The following is a 17,961-nucleotide window of genomic DNA, read 5'->3' as shown; positions in this document are numbered from 1 at the left end:
GATTAATGAATTATAAAATGTTATGTACAAAAAAATGATGTTAACATTACATGAAATTAACACTACTAATGGTTTAATTTTATCCAACTTTTATGTGTACTCATAAAAAAATCATTCATTTTTTTCTCTATCTTATTTTTCCCACATTCTCTTTTTATATATAGTCCTTAAAATTATAATGGCCGGTCAAATTGGTCTCTAAAATAAAAAAATAAGCATAATTACACTTTTTTTCCTAAATATTTAAATTCTTTCAAATTATGTCTCTAAAGTTTTTTTCTTGTGTAAGTTTAAGGTCAAAGTATGCAAGAAAAAAAAATCTTTGAGGACATAGTTTGCAAAATTTTAAAAGTTGGGTAAAAAGTGAAATTATGCCTTAATTTTAGGAATCAATTTGACTATTATTAAAATTTTAGAGATTAAATTAATTGATAACGTATAAATTCAGAACCATTTTGTTACTCAATTAATTTCAAATTTAACGACTTATTATAATTTCACGTTGATGATTCACTTTCGAAAATCCTTTAATATGTTATAATAAGTACAATGACATATATTTATTTATAATCTATAATTATTATAACAAGTCTATCTTATTTTGGTGTCTACATTTTGTTAGATAGTTTAGTCCTTTATTTTTAGTAAGTACATCAAATTAAACATTACACACGTATTTTACATGCAAATTTAGATACCGTGTATTTAATTATGATTTTTCACATAGTAATTTGTGCATATTAAGATTCTATGGAGGTATAGAAACAAATATACCAAATCTACATTTTAAAAAAATATTTCATAAAATAAATAACATATATAACTAATGTTATATTTTCATTAACCTTATTAGCTACATGAGCTTACAGTTTTTTTTCTTCCTCTTCTTTCAATTACAGGTGATTTTGATATCAGTTTTTACCATCATGTTACATGCTTTTGCATTTATTTTTTCTTTCTCTTCACATTAGTTGCCATATCTATCATTCTCTTTTTCTTCTCAACTTAAATCCCTATATCCCACAATATATATACATAGGGAGGAATCTACTTATTCCATAATAATTCTTTTAGAGTTACTCATCATATTTATCATTTATTTTTTTAAGATTTAGTAATTATATTAAATCAATAATCTAATTAGATTTTAAGAAAATAAATGTAAAAAATTATTTGCCTAACTTATGAGCAATTATGACTACTCCACAATTAAGATAAAAAGTGTGTGGACTAAAAGATTTGAACTTGGATTCTTATTAATTATCTCTTATTGATAAATCATTTATGAACTTTTTTCGGGAGTTAAGACATGTCTTTGATGTATTGATTAGATAACATTTCATTTTCCCGAACTTTTATGACATTAAGCATTACACACACACAGTTATGATTTGGCAACAAAGACAAAAACCGAACAACAAAACTAAAATTTTCCTCTTTCAGTCAAATAAAAAACAAACCACAATTCTGCTATTGAAGGAACCACCAATGTGGTCACGAGAAAAGAACATGCACCAGAGCCTTTGTGTGTGTGTGGGGGGGGGGGGACTTGGTCACAATAAAAATGCAATTACCCTTAAAATCATGTTCACACTGTTTAATGCAGTACCTATAATTATATAATATAAAATTCTGATACTTTTTTAGTTAAAAATAATAATATGAGCCAAAAGAGATTAGTATAGAACTAAATTTAAAATTATTATTGAACAAACAGCAATGATTAAAAACGTTACTATGAGATAGTATTTTGGAGGTTCCATCTCATAACTAGATGGCAATAGAAACAAGAATAGCAACTCAATGGGTTTAGCTCACCCACGCACAATTAAAGACCATCTTAAGTATAACTAAGTCCCGATTAAGTGAAAAATAACTTAAATTTGATTTTCACGATCAGTGATTAAGTCCCGATCAAGTGCTGTTGATAATAATAATAATAATAAAAGAAACAGGAGTAGCATGAATCCAATGACGGTTAGGCGTTTTTGTTTTCACGTTTGGTATTATTGTTTTCCCGTTTTAGAACGCTGGGCTGGCAGGGTCGCACAATTTTACTGCGCAGTGTGTTTTTTTGCTCTTGTTTCCCACTCTATCCCTTTATTCTCTCCCCGTTTTACGGTGTCTGCCCTCGTAATTTTATTATTTGCCCCGTCACGTTTTTTTCTCTCTTCCTTCCTCCATTTTGATTCTGTAACCAACAGAATCATCCACAATGCAACAACATGCTCTCCAAGTTTTCCCCGTTTTCTTCAAAATCTCTCTCTACAAGAACACCTTCTGACCTAAACTTAATTCATTTCAACTTCAACGCGCTTTCGTTGATTGCTGCATTATTCTTTGAATTCGTTTAATCTTTTTTTCTACTGGTAATTGAATTTCTCTTTGTTTATTTTTTTGAGAACTATATGTTTCCACTCACTCATTGCTGGAACTACTTTGTGTCTGTGTTGCTTATTTGGCGACACTGCGTTTTGTTGATTTCAGGCACTGAATTATCGATCGCCAAGTTTGATAAACAGTGCCTAGTTTTTTTTTTTTTTTTGAGTTTCAAGTACTGGTAGGTAATCGAATTTTCTCTTTGTTAATTTATTTATTTGTTTCTGTGAGAACTGTGTATACACTCGCTCATTGGTGAAACTTTGTGTTTGTGTTGTTCATTTGACGGCACTACGTTTTTGTTGATTTCAGGCACTGAATTTATCAACCGCAAAGTTTGATTAACAGTGTGAGGTTTTTGAGTTTCGAGTTTTGCAATTTTTTGATCGCGGAGAAGGTATACTACACTGCATGCGTGAGTGTTGTGGTAAATTTTTTTCCGATTGGAGAGTGCGATGAATTTCGGTGTGGAAATGTTTGGGGCCAGTAGAGGGCACGGGAGCGGTGGAGTTGTGCGGCCCGTTTTGATTCCGAAGCGTTTCGTTTGGCCTCATGGAGGAAGAAGGGTGTTTCTAACAGGTTCTTTCACGAGGTAACAACAACAACAACTTGAAATTATTGAATTGTTTATTGGGACGGTGGTTCTTCTGTTGTAGCCGTTTTGATCTTTATTTGTGCGTGCGTGCGTTACTGAACATGAGAAGCGTGATGTGAGTGTGTCGGACTGTCACTTTGATTGTTTTTTTGGCTGTTTTCTAACTTTTTCTAGTTTGTGTTTTATTTTTTTAACTGCATGCTGGGATTAATTTAAATATTATTATAACTTTTTGTATACACAGATGGTCGGCATTTATACCTATGTCACCGATGGAAGGATGTCCAACTGTATTTCAAGTTATTTGCAGCTTACCGCCAGGATATCATCAGGTTGTTTGGCTTTGCCTCTATGAATTTCGCAAACCTGAGAAAATAAATTACTAATGATCAAAATTTATATGTCTTGTATCTATATTATGGTCAATGACCTTTAGATCAGAAATGTGCCTTTTTCTTCAGATGATCTGAATTGGGGATGAGGAGATCACTGCCACTGATTAAGAAAGGATAAAGAAGGAGGTTGCTTGTAAATTAATTGCTTTAAAACTCATTTTGCAATTAAGATTTTGATGTGGTAAAGTAGTCACGGAAACAAAAAATAACTTTATGATGATTTTTATCTTTCTTTAGGAGTTTGTATCACTATAACTGTATTTATGAGTAGAAAACTGGCCTTGCCCTCATGTGAGGCATAAGCCTGTATTAATTTTTATTCTTACTGTATGTCATCTAATAAAAAGAGCTAACATATATAATCAAGCCTTTTTAATGGTACATTGAAGGTGCAAGTACTTGGGTGGCATATTGGAGGATTGAACCTCAACTTCATTACATCCCCATCTTATAGATTGAACCAATTGAGCTACAATTTCATTGAGAATCAAGCCTATTTTCTGTTATCAGATTGAAAGAGCAATTTCTAATTATATTGATTTTTATATACTTTTGTTTGGCTGATGCTTTGGCCTAGCTCAAGTGACATGGGCAAACTGTGATTTGGGTAGAATTTATACGTTCAATTCAATCCCTAGTAAAGCAAAAAAAAAAAAAAAACACCCTGTAGGGTTTGAGCTTTTCTATAATGAATTAAACACAGCTAAATATACAAAGTGATACTCCTGGTTAGTTATGTGAATTTTCAGTAATATATAACTCAATTATGATCTTTCTATTTTTATTCCTTCTTTTCTAGGGAACCAATTTCCTTATTGTAGTCGGTGTAAATATTTTATGGTTAGATTTGAGGACTATTAGAATATAATAAGATTATCTAATAGTATTTTGATTATACCCTAGCATAATTTAGAGTATCTTTGATTATCTTTTAATATTAGTTTCATATTTCCTTGTTATCTCATGATTTGTTACAGTTAAGATTATGATCTAGTATTAGTATAAATAAGTGTGCTTTATGTTTTGTATCATATTGTAACCCATTAGAATACACCAGAGTTTTATTCAAACTATTCTCTCAATTTCCTCCCCCAATACCTAAAAACTTATAATTTCAATATGATATCAGAATGGTAACATCCTCCTTGACTGATCATGTCACTATTCTGCTGTGGAGTCCTTAAAATTTGACTACTTTATTTCCATTTTTTCATATTACAATCTCCATTTTGCCGTTATTGTTTTCCGCTGCTAGCAAATTTTCCCGTGGGTCCAATATTTCTTTCTGTCTGAGAAGCAGTCTAGCCTCAATCTTAGTCCTAGACATGGTTTGGCCATTGCCAGTTTTTGTACCAGATGTTATGTGGCCCCAGTTTTTGTCCCGGACATGGTCTGGCCCTGCTACTCTCCAGTTCCAGAAGCTGTTGCCCTACTTGTCTTTGGTCCCAAATAGTCTCACCTTATCTCTATCCCAAATCATCTGATGTTTGTCAATGATGTTTTCTTTTCACTAACGAACATTTTGGTGACTGAGTTTTACCAATGAGTAATGTAGAGATGAATTAGTGATAAACTGAATCATTCTGATGGTGATTTCTCCTATCTGATTGATGAGTCATGCACCTGGTAATGCAACATTCCAGCTAGCTCTCTAGGATGATGATCATTCCAGCTATGTTTGGTAGAGCCCGTATTATATTTATAGGGTTTATTTGTAACAAGCTTAAATTTGAGTAAGAGTGTTAGAATATATGAAAAATATCCAATTAGCTTTAGATTATTAACCTTAGTAAGCTTTAACTTGAGGGCGAGTAATAGAATATAAGAAAAATATCAAATGTATCTTGATTTATCTTGGAAGAATTAAGAGTATCTTAGATTATCTCTTTGTATTGGTTTCCATATTTCTTTATTTAGTTACGAGTATGATCTAGTATAAGTATAAATAAGGGTCAGTGCTTTGTGCTTTGTAAGCATATTGAGCACATTACAATATTCGAGAATTTTATTCAAAGTCTCCATTCTCCCAATTTCTTCCTTCAATACCTTAAACCCTATAATTTCAACGAGGACATTTAGTAGATTCGGTTCTTATAATGTCCTTACATGTAGCAGACATTGAATAAGATTAAAAATTTAACTCATATCATATATTTGGTATGAATACATTTTGTTATGTTAACTTTTGATGAGATGTTTGTTCCATATTATGACAAAATTTGTCATTAAATAGATAATTTGTAGCTTTGTTTTTTTTTTTAATTTTTTCTGATTTTTTTAACATTCTGGCTAATCACTAATTTGTTGCTACTTTTAAATACTATTCAAAACACATGAATTATATAATTTATGTGTCTTACGTAGTATATGATATTTTATGGAAAATCTGAAATACTTCTAAACATTACATAATATGGAAAGTGCATTTCTTTCATTATGGTGATAACATTGTTTCCACTTATGTGCAGTACAAATTTAATGTAGACGGTGAGTGGCGGCATGATGAGCATCAGCCATTTGTAAGTGGGGACTGTGGGATAGTGAATACTATGTATTTAGTGAGAGAACCAGATATTCTGCCTCCTATCTTAAGTGCTGAAACACCTGGTCAATCCCACATGGAGGTTGACAATGACATCTTTGGGCATGTGGTAAGTTTTTTCTCCCTTACCATCTATCCCCTTGTATTGTTGCATGTTAGAGGTAGATGACAGTTATAATTATCATTATGCTTAAGTATGGATTTATTTCTTTCTGTGAGCATATATACGTACCATGCATGCATTTTAGTCCTACTTTGACACTTTTGTTATCTACGAAACTGCCTATAGTAGACGTTTCTGAGTTTGATGGAAGGCAAGAAGATGCTGACATAATGTAACATTAAAAATTATAAATCGGTGACAATTCTCACCTGCGAATCCACCCAAAAAAATGCAAGACCCTTCTCTGCTTGCCTACGTGGAAGTTGTTAGGAATTTTGAGCTTACTTGTAACACAATCATATATGTGATAGTTGTTGCAACTAGGGCGCGACAATCTGTCACAATTAGGGTCATGTAAATAGTAAATCCCATTTCATTAAATTACTGAAGTTATAATTTAAGATGAGATTCATCAACTGGTTAGAAGAAATAATGAAGATCTATCTATTTACTTTAAGGTGATTGCTTTCCTTTTTATGAAGATATAAAACCAATCTTGAGCCTTCATCTATCATAAGCTTTTGGGATAATTCATAATTGGTATTTGACATGGTATCGAAGCCTCTTATGACCAAGTGGTTAGGATTTCAATCCTTGCCACCTTCATTTTTCAAAAGGAAATCATTAGAAGAAACTGATTCTTATAGGATAATTTGACTAACTTGCAAGGCCAAATGTGTTTGTCTGATTCCCTTAAGGAGTTTGTTTTTCTTAGTGAGAGAGCATTTTTGTGGACATCCCTTGCTCATTTGTGGAACAATTTCTTTTGTTTAGCTTCAAAGGTTTTGGTAGAACTAAGGAGGGAAAGTCTCTATGGTGATGCACTGTCTATGCTGCTTTATGGCGTATTTGGCTTGAGAGATATATTGTGTGTTCAAGAACTCTTCCCAGCCTCTATGCACAAAAGGATTGGAGAACCTTATTCTATTGATTTTTTTTTATCAGCAAAAATTATAGTATATATTAATATGATAAAACAAGTACCAGTGGTACTAATATGTATACATGTCAATACTCTCCCAAGCAGAAGTATGGTTCCCTAATACACACTACCTAGCAAGCATTAAGGAACCAGAAATCTGACTATGGAGATTTCGTAAATCCACCCAACACCTTGTTTGCCTTTTGCTTGTCTCGTTCTTCTATCAGATGTTGTTATTTTGTCTTCTCTCTCTCTCTCTCTCTTTGGTGTGTGTGCATACTTCTTTCTTCTAGTAATATTTCTTCTAGTAATATTTCTTCTTTCATTCATAGATAAAAAAAATTGGTGCCAGAAATTCTTGAATATTTTAAACATTTATATTTGCTTTGAAAGAAATAAAAAAAAATCTTTGTATTCTATATCCTTTTCTCAAATGATGTCAGAAACAGTTTTGATTCCATAATCCTTTTCTGTCTTGAAATTGTGCTACACAAAAAAAAGCTACCTTGACTTTGAAACTTTTCAGGAAGCTAATCCGAGGATGTCAGAGTCTGATCTGCAGGTCTCAAAACACCGTTTATCTATTTTCTTGTCCACACATACTGCTTATGAGTTGCTTCCCCAGTCAGGCAAGGTTTGAATACTTCTTCTCTCAATTTTTTTAATGTGTCCAACTGTTCATTCAATAATAGCTTATCTGTTCTTTTGTAAAGCTATTCTGCTTTAGATTTGATTTATTATAATTTCAGGTTGTTGCCTTGGATATAACTTTACCAGTTAAGCAAGCATTCCATGCTCTTTATCAAGAGGTATGCTTTTTCTTCACCTCATTACACTTGTCAGATAACACACCCATGCTCAAGCGATGTATGATACTATGTTTATCTGCTTTCAGGGAATATCTATGGCTCCTGTATGGGATTCTAACAAGTGTCAGTTTGTTGGAATGCTTAGTGCGATGGACTTCATTCTAATTCTAAAAGAGGTTTGTGGGGAATAAAATGTTTAAAAAAATATCCTGTATCAGCTTTCAGTAGAAGTACGGAAAAATGAGAACTTGCCAAATGGTAAATAATGACAAAAAATGAAATTTCCAAAATGTATATCATCATCGAGGCCTAGATTATTGTGAAGTTGAAAGAAATTACGAGGCGCGTGTCGATCTATCCTTTTGGTTTGGTTATGGCATACATTAATGTTGCACATGTTAATTGTATTTTTGTCATCATTAGTAAATCCTGTTAGCATCATTTTAGGCTAATTACCTACCATTTATGAAACCGGTTCACATAAGACTATTTAGATCCTGAAACATTTTAAAGAGAACTTTATGAGGGAGGGCATTGAATATGTGCCTGCTGGATCCCCTTGATGACACTTTGTTCTTCTGTAACTTTTATTCTTTTTTTCCCCTCTCCTCACTGTGTCCTTGTTGCTGCAGCAATTTCTCTTTATATCTTTCTGGTCTATGTTCTGGCTTCTCATTCTATCCTATTTGTCGCTGTTGATGACTAAAAATCCATAATTTCTCCCAAAATTTCTTTATTTTACATGGTATTGGAGCTGTATCATCCTTTGATTGATGCCCTCTCTCTAGTTTCCAGTGGTTTTGTTCAGTCATATTCAACCCTTTATTGTTTTTTTCTCCTCTCCACTTCTGTGTCCTTGTTCCAGCAGCAATTTCCCAGCCTGCATTCTGGCTGCTGTTCTATCATATTTTCTGTTGTTGATGATGAAGAAAACCCTAATTTCTCCAACAAAACTTCTTCTGTTATACCGTTTTCCCTATAGCTCCTTTATTGATGATGTTTTTTTTATCTTGACAAATGGTGTGCTTTGTCTAGTCACTGGAAGGTTTTTCCGTCAACCTGTGGTTTCCCTGTGCTATTTATCCTAGCTGTTATTGGAGTGTGTACCTGATAGCAATCTGGCCCAAACCTCTAAGCCCAAGAGGACCATCAGGAAACCCATTCATCTCAATGACTACGTGTAGCATCATTGGATATATAGGATGCTGCTGAGATTGTAGAAGGTTCTATATGATGTGTTAGAATTGGTTGCAACTGCCACATGCTTCTTTTTCATTTTGCTGGATTCCTTTTCTATTACCTGAATTTGCGGAGAACCAATGATTGGTGTGATCATTTTTGTATATAAACGTTGGTAAAGAATGAAAAAAGGAGCGAGAATTTATCCTTATTACTCTTTTATAGTTTAGCCTAGATTTAGCATCCTATCAACTGGTCCGACCTGCCATGGCTGACCACAACACCAGAAAGTTAGTCACTGACCGTCTTGAGGATGCCGTCCTCTGCCTCACCACCAACCACACTGAGCTTTCCCTCAAAATGGACTCCATCTTGGACTGATTATTCACTCTCAGCACCTCCTCTCCCTCCCCCGCCCCTTCGCCCATCCCCATCAGCCATAAACCTTTGATCAAACTCGATGTTCCGTGTTTTGACGACCATGACCCCTTGGGATGAATTTTTAAAATTTACCAATTCTTCGATTATCATGGCACTCTCGACGAAGAATGTATTACTATCTCTTCGTTTTACGTGGACGATCCCGTGCTTAGCTGGTATCAAAGGATGTACCGCAAAAGTTTCATCACATCTTGGCCAGGCCTTCTCCAAGCTCTTGAGTCATGTTTCACCCCCTCCTTTTATGACGATCCTAAGGGAGCGTTTTTCAAACTCTCCCAACATGGAACTGTCAACGAGTACCTCACGGAGTTTGAACGGTTGGCTAACCGTATCGTCGGCCTTGCTCCGCCGTTCCTTTTGAGTTGCTTTGTCTCTGGCTTGTCGTCGGAGCTCTAGCGCGAGGTTCAAGTTGTGCTACCCATGACCCTTCCCCAGGCCATTGCACTTGCCGAGATTCAAGAAGATAAAATCAACAACTGTTGTTGTAGCTTTGGTTCCACTTTGCAACAACATGGTCCCACTCTCACCCTTCCTCCACCTTCATCTTCTAGCTCGTCTCCTTAGAAGTTTCCATTCAAACACATCTCTTTTGATGAGATTGCTCTTCGCTGCAAGAAAGGACTCTATTACCATTGCGATGAGAAATTCATACCTGGCCACCACTGCAAAGCATGTATGTTGCTCCTCATAGCGGACGACGATGACGATCCTGCTACCCTTGACCTGTTGTCCCCACGGTTAGATCCACACAATCTCTCTGTCGCCATCATCAAAGATACTTCCACGCCCCATATGAGTCTCAACACCATTTCTGGTATGCCCGCCTCTGAGAAATTTTGCCTCTACAGCCACATCGCTCATTCTCTCGTCACAGTACTGGTCGGCGGCTGTAGCACGCATAACTTTGTGCAAACCCGTGTGGCCAAATTTCTGGGTCTCCACTGCACTCCAACTTCACCATTACTGGTCGTGGTCGGCAACGGCTCCGTTCCTCATTGTGAGATGCTTTGCCCCCAAGTGACCTTTAATATTCAGGGAACCCACTTCACCCTAGATTTCCATGTCCTCCCAATCAATGGGGCTGACCTCGTCCTCGACATCTAGTGGCTCAAAGGCCTTGGCCCAATCATGACGGACTATGCCTCTCTCACCATGACATTCTCCTATTTGGGCCAACCCATTATCCTCCATGTTGACGTCCTAATCAAACCCGAACTGGCTTCCGCCCAAGAGGTCTAACGCATTCTCCAGACCCACATCGCTTTAACTTTGTTTCCCTTAGCCCTTTTACCCGACCCGACCTACAAACATGACCAAGTTACTCATGACCCACTCAGTCACCCTAACCCTGAAATCGCTTCCTTCTCCTCCACTTCGCCTCCCTCTTCCAAGACCCCACCAACCTACCCCCTCCCCGGCCTATTGCCCATAAAATCCACCTACTTCCCAACTTCGACCCCGTCAATGTCTACCCCTACTGTTACCCCCACTTCTAGAAAATCGATCTTGAACGGCAAGTCACATCCATGCTCTACCTTAGCATGATTCAGTTGAGCCAAATCCCTTTCTCATCACTGATTATCTTAGTAAAGAAGAAGGATGGCAGCTGGCAGTGTTGTGTGGACTAACACACCCTGAACTCCATCACGGGGAAGGACGGCTTACTAATGCCAACAATCTATGAGCTCCTTGATGTACTCGGCCATGCTTCCTGGTTCTTGAAGTTGGACCTTTGCCAAGTGTTCCACCAAATTCGCATGGCGGAGGACGATATCCCAAGACAACATTTTGCACCAACCAGGGTCATTACGAATAGAGTCATGCCCTTCGGGCTCTCTAATGCACCCTTGATGTTTCAGGTAACTATGAACGAGCTTCTCAAACCCTTTCTCTGGAAATTTGTTGCTGTTTTATTCGATGATATTTTAGTTTATAACAACTTTTTTGAATCTCACCTTCTTCATTTGGAATCTGTATTTCATACTCTTTTGTAGGACCAATTTTATGTAGGGCCAATTTTATCTCCGCCTCTCCAAATGCGTGTTCGTCCAATCACAACTCAAGTATCTTGGCCATATTGTGTCTCAACGAGGTGTCGAGCCTGACCCTTCCAAGATTCAGGCTATGGTGGATTGGCCTACCCCTTCTTCCTCCAAGTCCCTTCGCAGATTTCGGATTTCTAAGCCTTATCGGATTTTACCGAAAATTTATCTAAGTATATGCGACCATTGCTGCCCTTTTGACCAAATTCCTCCGCAAGGACAACTTCTTCTAGAGCGAGGTGGCTCAATTAGCCTTCAATTGCCTCAAATGAGCCATGACGGAGGCCCTCGTCCTTGCCTTACCGGACTTTAATCTACCCTTCACACTTGAGACAGATGCCTCAGACTTGGCCATGAGTGCTGTTTTGATGCAAAATCACCATCCTATCGTTTTCTTCAACAAGCCTTTTTGTCCACGATTGCAGCATGCCTCCACATACGTCCACGAACTCTATGCCATTGTCGTCGCCGTCCGCAAATGGTGCCTGTACTTGTTGGGTCACTCTTTCATCATCCTCATCGACCACAAGAGTCTCAAAGAACTTATAGCACAAGTCATCCAAACCCCTGAGCAGCAAGTGTACCTTTCAAAGCCATTGGGGCCGACTACACCATCCAATACAAGAGAGGAACCAACAATGTTGTGGCTGAGGCCCTTTCCCGGATCTCCAATCCGTCGGAGGCCACTTTCTTCACATTGTCATTGCCAAACTTTGTGGTTTTGGACCAATTAGAAACGACTCTCCATGCTTGTCCTGAATTTGGTGAGTTGATGACCCAAATTCAACAATACCCAACTACTCATTCAGACTACACCATTCACCGTGACCTCATTTTCTACAAAGGTAAAATTTGGCTCAATTCTAACAACCCTTTTACTGCCACATTATTTGAGGAGTATCACAAAACCCCTTTGGGTGGTCATATAGGGATCACCAAGACTTTGCATCGTCTTCAAGCTTATTTCTTTTGGAAGACAATCTGCCAACATGTTCAGCAATATGTTGCCCACTGCACCACTTGCCAACAAATGAAATATGAGACCAAGTGACCCATGGGTCTCCTTCAACCTCTCCCTATCCCTTCAGCTGTTTGGGAGGACCTATTATTGGATTTCATCACCGGTCTCCCCAACTCTCACGGCTACTCCACTATCTTAGTTGTGGTCGACCGGTTTTCAAAAGGGGCTTACTTTGGTGCCTTACCTTCTGACTATACTGCCTACAAAGTTGGTCTTCTCTTTCTGGACATGGTTTGCAAACTCCATGGCTTTCCCCACAATCTTGTCTCCGATCAGGTCCCTTTATTCATCGGTACATTTTTGTAGGAACTATTTAAACTTTGTGGCACTAAACTCTGAATGAGCACATCCTATCACCTAGAATTGGACGGCTAAATTGAAGTACTTAACAGAGTCTTGGAACAATACTTGAGGTCTTTTGTTCATGACAAGCCTTCTCAGTGGTCCAAATTCCTCACATTAGCTGAATGGTCCTACAATACCTCAATGCACTCGGGCACAGGTCTCACTCCATTTGAGGTTATTTATGGTAAGCCTCCACCCATCATTCCACAGTATTTGTTGGGTTGTGGAGGCAGTTGACACTCTCTTGTCCACTTTTGAGGCTTTACCCTCCCTATTGCAGCAACGTCTCTCTAAGGCTCAAGCTGCCATGAAGCATTTTGCAGACACCAAGTGCAAGGATGTGACTTTTTCAGTTGGAGATTGGGTGTATGTTCGCCTTCGCCCTTATTGGCAACATTCCATCGCTGGTTCCTACCATAAACTCTCCAAGCATTTCTACAGTCCCATTCAAATCATTGAACAGGTTGATTCTGTTGCTTACCGTTTGCAGCTTCCCGCTTCTTCCAAGATCCATCCTCTCATTGACAATCCCGCACCACTTTCTTCCGATGCTTTGGACAACCGTCCTTTGCTTGAACCTCTGTCACTGCTGGATTGGAAATGGGACACTACTACATCTCCACCAACCAAGCTGGTTCTTGTGCAATGGCTCGGGCTGGCCCCTGAAGGCACCACTTGGGAATCATGGGATAAACATCTGCACTGTTTTTCACCTTGAGGACAAGGTGCATTTTCCAGCGGAGGGTGATGATAGCAATCCAGCCCAACCACTAGGCTCAAGAGGACTATCAGGAAACCCATTCATCCCAATAACTATGTGTAGCGTCATTGGATAGATAGGATTCTGTTGAGATTGTAAAAGGCTCTATATGATGTTTTAGAATTGGTTGCAACTGCCATGTTTATATTTCATTTTGCCAGATTCCTTTTCTATTACCTGAATTTGTGGAGAACCAATGATTGGTGTGATCATTTTTGTATATAAATGTTGGTAATGAATTAAAGGAGTGAGAATTTATCCTTATTACTCTTTTATAGTTTAGCCTAGATTTAGCATCCTATCAGTACCTCTCCAGATGATTTTCCATTCTCTGATCGCTCAGATTGGCCCAAACCACAAGCCCCCATGAGTGAATCAATGGAATCTGTGATGTCTTGCCCTGGTGGCATGTGAAGGAAAGATGCACTTCTGGCAGCACTTACAGAGAGATGGTTATTGGGCCTATTCTGGTCTAATCCATCCCTAGTGCTTCAGTTGAATCAGTTCCACCACTTGAAGAGGCTGTTTGGAAACATGTATCCACTGTGGCTTATTTTGTATGGATATGTGTTCACCATGTTTTGCTGCTGGCCTGGCTTGGATTGGCCCTGTTTGCTTTTGCTTCTGCATGCATTGTTGAGTTCTTGGGTTTGGTAGGCTGGTTTTGTCTATGTTTTGTCAATTTTATTTGTAACAAGCTGAGAGCTTATTATACTTCAGCTCATGGGGGATTTTTAGAATATATAGTCAATTGTAATGACTATTAGTTAGTGATTAGGTTAATGATTATTGATTAGCTTCTTAATTTCTTCATTGATCGATCATCCTCAAGCTGTTAATAAGAGATCAAGTTTGCAGCCCATACATACAGTTCTCTCCAAAATACCCTTTGTTTCAAAATCTATGATTTGTAGGGCACTCTTATAGAGAAATACATAAAATAATTCTGCAAATTCTGTTTTCATCTAACATGCTTAATTTCAGCTGGGGATTCATGGATCAAACTTGACTGAAGAACAGCTTGAGACACATACTATAGCAGCATGGAGAGAGGCAAAGGTACAAGAATGCAGAACTGATAGTAATGGGAGAACATACTCTCAACATTTGGTTCATGTAAGTGCTCTGAGCGTTGCAACAAAATTTTTGCACATCAAATTAATTTTCCAATTTCATGTATTTGTGACATTGTTAACTTTTTAGGTAAGTTAAAAAGGATTATGCTCTGATCATATTTGGGAATAGGGAATTAATCAGGGATTCCACAACATGATTGATGAATATTCAATTCATAGATAGATAGATAGATAGATTAAATGTGATTTCAACATTATATCTTGAAGATGTTGCTTGTTAGCCATGTACTTCCTGCTTATTTTGATTTCTTGTTATGTTTATCTTTTATGATTGTATAGTATTTCATGCTATGTTTATTTATTCTGTAGGCTGGGCCCCTTGAGTGTCTAAAAGATGTTGCTTTAAAAATTTTGCAAAACAAGGTGGCAACAGTTCCTATTATCCATTCTTCTTCAGAAGATGATTCATTTCCTCAGCTGCTACACCTTGTTTCCCTCACAGAAATACTAAAATGTAAGCTTCTAGATTTATTGGCTAAGCATAAATGGTTTGGAACTAATGTATGGACTTAATTTTCAGGTATATGCAGGCATTTTGAGCACTCTTCTGATTCCTTGCCCATTCTTCAGCTACCAATTGGTTCAATACCTGTAGGTACATGGGTGTCAAAAGTCGGGGAATCCAATAAAAAGCCACTTGCTATGCTAAGGCCAAATGCTTCTCTTGGTGATGCTTTGTCTCTGTTGATTCAAGGTGATCATTCTTCTCTTTCAAACTAGTGGTCAAGTCTTTTGTTCTGGCTAGACTTAAAATGGTCCTTAAGTTTGTTGCTGCAAGTTGCAGTTGTTTTTCCTCCTCAACAAAAGGAATTCTTTCAAAGCCTTATATATAAACAATGAGTATCACATAAGGAAGAGAACAGAAAATTGAAGGATAGATTCTTGGATAGGTACATATGATGCACCATTCATTTATGCACTGAATGTCTGAACTTTCAGAAACAAGTAGTGAGTTGGTCAAAACTACATGATGAGACTCAAATTTGAAAATGTCGTATCAATTGTATGTTTTTGTTAATCAAGCATGGCAAAGAAAATGATATACCATTTCTACCTCCATATTTTCCAAATTGGAGTGTTTCTTCTTTGATATGTGAATAATTTTCCCCCTTGCAGTGGGAACTTTGAACTTCGTAATTCTTGATTAATTATATAGTAGTGTTATTCATGTTAGAAATTAGAAGCAAACTATATTTTAATTATTCTATATCTTATGTTTGCTGTCCTTTGCAGCTGAAGTTAGCTCAATACCGATTGTGGATACTAATGATTCATTACTTGATATATATTCAAGAAGGTAGGAACTCTCTTTATCCTGTGTCCACATGTGTATGATTCTCATTTTTATACTTAAACAGGGGGATAAGGTGTTTGTCAAGCATATGTGTCTATGTGATGTATTGATTTTTCTTTTCAGAGATATTATTGCATTGGTTAAAGATAAAGTGTATGCAAGGATAAGTCTGGCTGGGTTTAGTATCCATCAGGTAATTCCTCTCTCTCTCTAAGTTTGTGGGGCTCTGTATTGGTAACTTATCCTTAAATAGTGTATTGATTAGAGGAAACTTGAAACAATAGTATTGCACATATAGGAAATGAAACACTAATTAATGTAGTTTTTTTTTTTATGCCTCAACTGTGTTGCTTGCTATAATCTATTAGGTTAAATAAAATTTTAGTCCCTATGGTTTCACTCATTTTCAATTTAGTTTCTATAATTTTTTCCCTTTTCAAAATTGGTCCACATACTTACAAATGTTTACAAAATAGTCCCTATCATCAACTTCTATTAAGATGTCCCACATTGGCTTGGAATGGTCAGAATACTCCTTATAAGACGGGTAATCGTCCCTTCTTGGGCTGGTTTTTAGAGTTGAGTTGACCAGTTTATTTCTTGGTATATGGTATTAGAGCCCATCCAATCTTAATGTTGGGCACTCATCAATTAGATAACTCTGGTTTCTTCGTGTAGTAAGTGCTCTTTTATATGTGCTAAAATGTCTACTAGGTTCTTCATTTCAGTAGATGCACCAGGCTAGTAAGTTATGTTTTTTGAGTAGGTGCTCCTTTTGAGGCTCTTATTTATCTGTATAATGTAACTTAAATGACTTTGGTAATCAATAGAAAGTTTGATTTCATTTGTCAGCAAAAGTTGAATCTACATATTTTTGCACTTTATGGTTATAGGCATTGCTTTTGGGACGAGATGCAAGATTTCCTTACGGGCTTCGCAATGGACCGAGATGTCATATGTGTTTGAGGTCCGATTCATTGCACAAAGTGATGGTGCGCTTGGCAAATCCTGGTATTTCTTCTCTACTCTAGCAATCTCCTTCCCCTTTCTTGGCAGAAAAAGAAAAAAACCAATAAATATATCCTTTGGTGACCGATTTTCTTCTCTTCACATTACAGGTGTTAGACGGCTTGTGGTTGTGGAGGCAGGCAGCAGGCGTGTGGAAGGTATCATTTCTATAGGCGACGTGTTCAGACTCTTGTTAAGTTAGTTAGGAATATATGGCTATCATTTTGCATGAAGGGAATAGCAGTGGTAGCCCTGGAAAAGACTTGATCTATGAAAACTAGTTATCTGAGTTATTGACCTGCCATCATGGCCAGCCTGCTTTTTATATATAGGATAGAAATTGTAGAGAGAGAAGTCTGTAAATTGAGGGACTAGTTTTTTCTCCTTTAAACAACTTGATGATATCATGATTTTCTCCTTTGTGCCGGCACAAATGCAATGTTTGTGTCCTGTGCTAACAGAAATCAAGGAGGAAAAAAGAAAGGACTTGATAGGGTCAATATGTAGCCGCTTGCGGTACACTGTTGACTGGTTGTAAGAAAAAGGTATTTTGGGTTCCATTATGATTCCAGTTTTCTCTTATGACTGGGGAGTTCATGACTTCATGTTGCTATACTTGCATTTGAATGAATTCGTCCTTTCCTAATGCATCATTTTGCCTGGCCAGGTAAATCCATAGGACCATAATGATAGGTAAACATGATTGTTAATCTATTTATGATCCATTAATATTTTTGAAAAAAATTTATCCACTCGACAACTTTTTTAAGTAAGTATTCAATTCATCTGTTAAAAAAATCCAATGGATGGATATATTACATATTAATTTAATGTACAATGATTTTAAATTTTATTGAGTTTCTCAAATTCATTTTTTTTCTCCTAAAATTCATTTTTTTAATAAAAACTCTCAAAAATAATTATATACTT

At 36.9% G+C, this 17,961-nt stretch overlaps 1 protein-coding gene across 2 annotated transcripts; it reads left to right on the top strand.

The window, feature by feature from the left end:
• The first annotated feature begins 1,980 nt into the window (after positions 1-1,980).
• LOC100790062 (sucrose nonfermenting 4-like protein) lies at positions 1,981-17,589 on the top strand. Of its 2 annotated transcripts, XM_003555557.5 has the most exons (14): positions 1,987-2,369; positions 2,692-2,971; positions 3,219-3,306; positions 5,838-6,020; positions 7,523-7,630; positions 7,746-7,805; positions 7,892-7,981; positions 14,578-14,709; positions 15,039-15,183; positions 15,250-15,423; positions 15,963-16,026; positions 16,147-16,216; positions 16,917-17,034; positions 17,142-17,589. In XM_003555557.5, exons 2-14 carry the CDS (start codon positions 2,835-2,837, stop codon positions 17,231-17,233), a joined length of 1,461 nt encoding a protein of 486 aa, XP_003555605.1. In that variant the 5' UTR covers positions 1,987-2,369; positions 2,692-2,834; the 3' UTR covers positions 17,234-17,589. The 2 variants fall into 2 exon arrangements, with proteins under 2 accessions (XP_040869414.1, XP_003555605.1); XM_041013480.1 differs by lacking the exons at positions 15,963-16,026; positions 16,147-16,216; positions 16,917-17,034; positions 17,142-17,589 and adding an exon at positions 15,514-15,839 and having other exon boundaries at positions 1,981-2,369.
• Positions 17,590-17,961: the final 372 nt, after the last annotated feature.

Source organism: Glycine max, chromosome 20 (genome assembly GCF_000004515.6).
Source record: "Glycine max cultivar Williams 82 chromosome 20, Glycine_max_v4.0, whole genome shotgun sequence".
Classification (NCBI taxonomy): Eukaryota; Viridiplantae; Streptophyta; class Magnoliopsida; order Fabales; family Fabaceae; genus Glycine; species Glycine max.
The sequence above is the reverse complement of the archived record's forward strand: the minus strand, read 5'-3'. Positions and strand labels throughout refer to the sequence as shown.